This window comes from Kryptolebias marmoratus, linkage group LG17, assembly GCF_001649575.2.
Source record: "Kryptolebias marmoratus isolate JLee-2015 linkage group LG17, ASM164957v2, whole genome shotgun sequence".
In the NCBI taxonomy this organism is placed as follows: domain Eukaryota; kingdom Metazoa; phylum Chordata; class Actinopteri; order Cyprinodontiformes; family Rivulidae; genus Kryptolebias; species Kryptolebias marmoratus.
In genome coordinates, this window is record NC_051446.1 from 11,884,003 (window position 1) to 11,886,989 (window position 2,987).

General features: G+C 46.6%; 1 protein-coding gene across 1 annotated transcript in view; it reads right to left on the reverse strand.

Moving 5' to 3' along the window:
• Positions 1–249: 249 nt before the first annotated feature.
• The window catches only part of ubald1a (UBA-like domain containing 1a), a 17,451-nt gene continuing 14,713 nt past the window's right edge, over positions 250–2,987 (reverse strand). The window contains exon 3 of the mRNA XM_017418240.3: positions 250–932. Within this exon, the coding sequence (XP_017273729.1) occupies positions 606–932 (327 nt within the window). The 3' untranslated portion in view covers positions 250–605. The remainder of the gene's footprint in view (positions 933–2,987) is intronic.

Here is a 2,987-nt window from a genome sequence, read left to right on the forward strand (position 1 = left end):
AAAAAAAAAAAAAAAAAAACAACAACGCCGCGTCACGACTTCCTCTTTTCCCTCCTCTCATGCAGCACAGACCGTCGCAGGAAACACAGAACAGCAGTGGTTTCAAAACACGGGCTGGAAACAAGAAAAAAAAAAGAAGAAGAAAAAAAAATACTAAATTTGAAGTTTGCTGCCTTAGAATGTCCTCGAACATCACAGAGAATCCTTGGGCGTGACAATATATATATATATGTTTTGTTTTTTTTCTCCATTTCTGGTTTGAAGTCCAACAATAAGAATTTTCGTATCTAAGCGTTTACTTAGAAAAAACTAACAAAGATCTCAGTTGCTTTCTTATTACTATGTGTGCGTATGTTTTTTTTTTCTGGTTTTGACGTTTGCATTGGTTTTTCTCTTCTTGAAGTGTCCGTGATCAGTTTCTCTTGGTTTGCGTAGATTCGTCGGGTTTTTGTTGGGTTTTTTCTTTACTCAAAAAAAAAAAAAAAAAAGGACCCATTTCAACCCATTATTGCCTCCCCCCCTCCCCCTGCTTTCGTCCCCTCCCCTCCCTGAGTTTGACGGGAGGGAGAGGAGGGGGCGGAGCTGTTTCAGTCCCGCGTGGCCCTTCATCTCTCCGCCTCCATGGCGACACTGGCCTTCTGCTCGGCGCCCGTGTGCGCGTTGACGCCCACGGGCCAGGCGGGGCAGGGCTGCGTGGGGGGCTGCCCCTGAGTCCAGAGTCCCTGCTGAGGCTGCGGCACATTGGGCACGTTCGGTGGCACCCCCCAGCCGCCGACCTGGGGGGGAGGGGGCGAGGTGGCCATGCCCGCCGCCATGGGGCTGCCGCCGCCACCGCCGCTGTTGAAGCTCTCGGACGCTTTCAGCCGGGAGAACATGGTCAGCGCGTCGGGGAAGTTGGGGGGCGTCGCTGGTGTGTTGGCTGGGGTGCACATCTGCAGGAGGAGAGGAAAGCAGTTATTGTCTGGGAGAGTCCCGCTGTTTCCTGTGTCTGTTAGCAAAATATCTCATGAACCACTGCACAGATTTGAAGGAAACTCTCAGGAAGTAACCACTGGATGAACGTCTACAACTGATAAACTTTTGGAGTCAGCTTGACTCAAGATGGCTGCCACAGCTAACCAACCTCAGCTAACACAAAAACGGCTCTAACTCAATCAGTTTTACAGATATCAGGCTGAAGTTTGGTGTGGTAGTAGCTGAGCGTTATCCACAACAAATTATCCCAGCACTAAGAGATAACATGAGTTTAACTGAGGCAATAAGGTTTTGTCCCCGCAGTTATTGGTGATCTGACGGCAAACTGTTGGAATCGTGTACAGAGAGGGTAAGATGTGACTTGTATTTTACCTCCAGCAGGTGCTGAGACAACTATCAGTGGTAACCATAGTATTTGTTTGTACTTAACGTCTCCCCCCACCGTGATTTGTTGTTGTTTTAATTCATTTAATATTTGAATCATTCCAAAACGAATCATTTCAATGTAACGCTCTTTAACAGAAGGCAGGCTGTTTTCAACAACAGCAGGGAAATTTAGGGGAATCCCAGCAGCCCCTCACTGTGTGCTGCAGAGGGTTTTGATGATGACTAAACGCCAGTAAAATTCACTTCCTGTTCCAACAATAAAGTCGTCCCCGAATCCGACTAACGCTGTTTAGAAAGCTACGTCCTGCTTAGACGAGCAGCCATCTGCGTGCTAAAAACGGAGAACCTCTGACCTTGCAGCCAACGCACAAACATCAAACTCAACTGCTCAGAAATAGTAAATCATCATCATCGTGACTGTAAGACTGCTCCGTGACCCACTTCCTGCTCCGCGCCTCTGTCCAGGAAAACAACCGGCTACTGGATTTCGCCGAGGAGCAGGACTGGAGCCGCTCGTTAGCGAGGAGGAGGTCTGAAGATACAGACCTGGCCCGAGAGAAGGAGCAGGACAGGAATCAACACGATAAAAAAAAAAAAAAAAAATCACCGGGTCTGAACGGTGGAGGGGAAACAGCCGGGCAACTCCCAGCACCGGGATTAAGTGGGATCAAATTTACTTAGGATTTAATTACAACGGATTTGAAGAAAAAAATATTTAAGAGCACGCCTGCGTTCCGATCCAGCCCAGATTCATTGACGAAGTTTTGTGTCACTTTCATGTTCAAACCTGCCGTTACATCAGCCTGGACCAACGATTACACCCTTACAGACATACAGCATCAAAGTTCAAATAGTTTCTACTCGGCACAAGCTGCTAGGACACACTGACGGCGTGATAAACTCGAGTAAAAATACCACAGATAGACTATTAAAACTAAAATGCAACAAAAGTACCACTATTGATACAGAAAACGCCCGTCAGAAAGCTGTCAGAATCCAGAGCGTGAATGTGTCCACAGTTAGCGTTAGAGTTGGGCAAGGTTTTCCCAAAGGGTTTATCCGTGACCCTGACGTTTGACTACGTGACCCTGAAATCAATAGGGATCATCCTTGACCCTTGAGGCGTCCGGCTGTGCAGTTTGACATCCCTACGTTACATGGTTGCAGAGTTAGAGCACGGTAAAGGCGTTCACAAAGGAGTCGCCCACCACGCTGACCTTTGTCTACGTGACCATGAAATCAATAGGGATCATCCTCGACTCTTGAGGCGTCCAGTTGTGCAGTTTGACATCCCTACGTTACACGGTTGCACGGACAAGGCGTTCACAAATGAGTCGCCCACCGTGCAGACCTTTCACTGCGTGAACTTTAAATCAATGGGGATCATCCTCAACCCATGAGGCGTCCAGCTGTGACAGACAGACTGTTGGACGGGGCGATAACGTAAAAACATGTCCCACAATTTGTTTTTATTTTTTAAAAATGCAACTCAGATTACTTTTGCTGCCTGTTGCTTAAATTGATTATTTTTTCTAAATAAAATATTTCTTAATAGGTATTTTCATTTTAAAGGGAAGGGTTAACATGCTGAGAGACAGGAAGGGAAAAAAAAAAAAAAAAAAAAA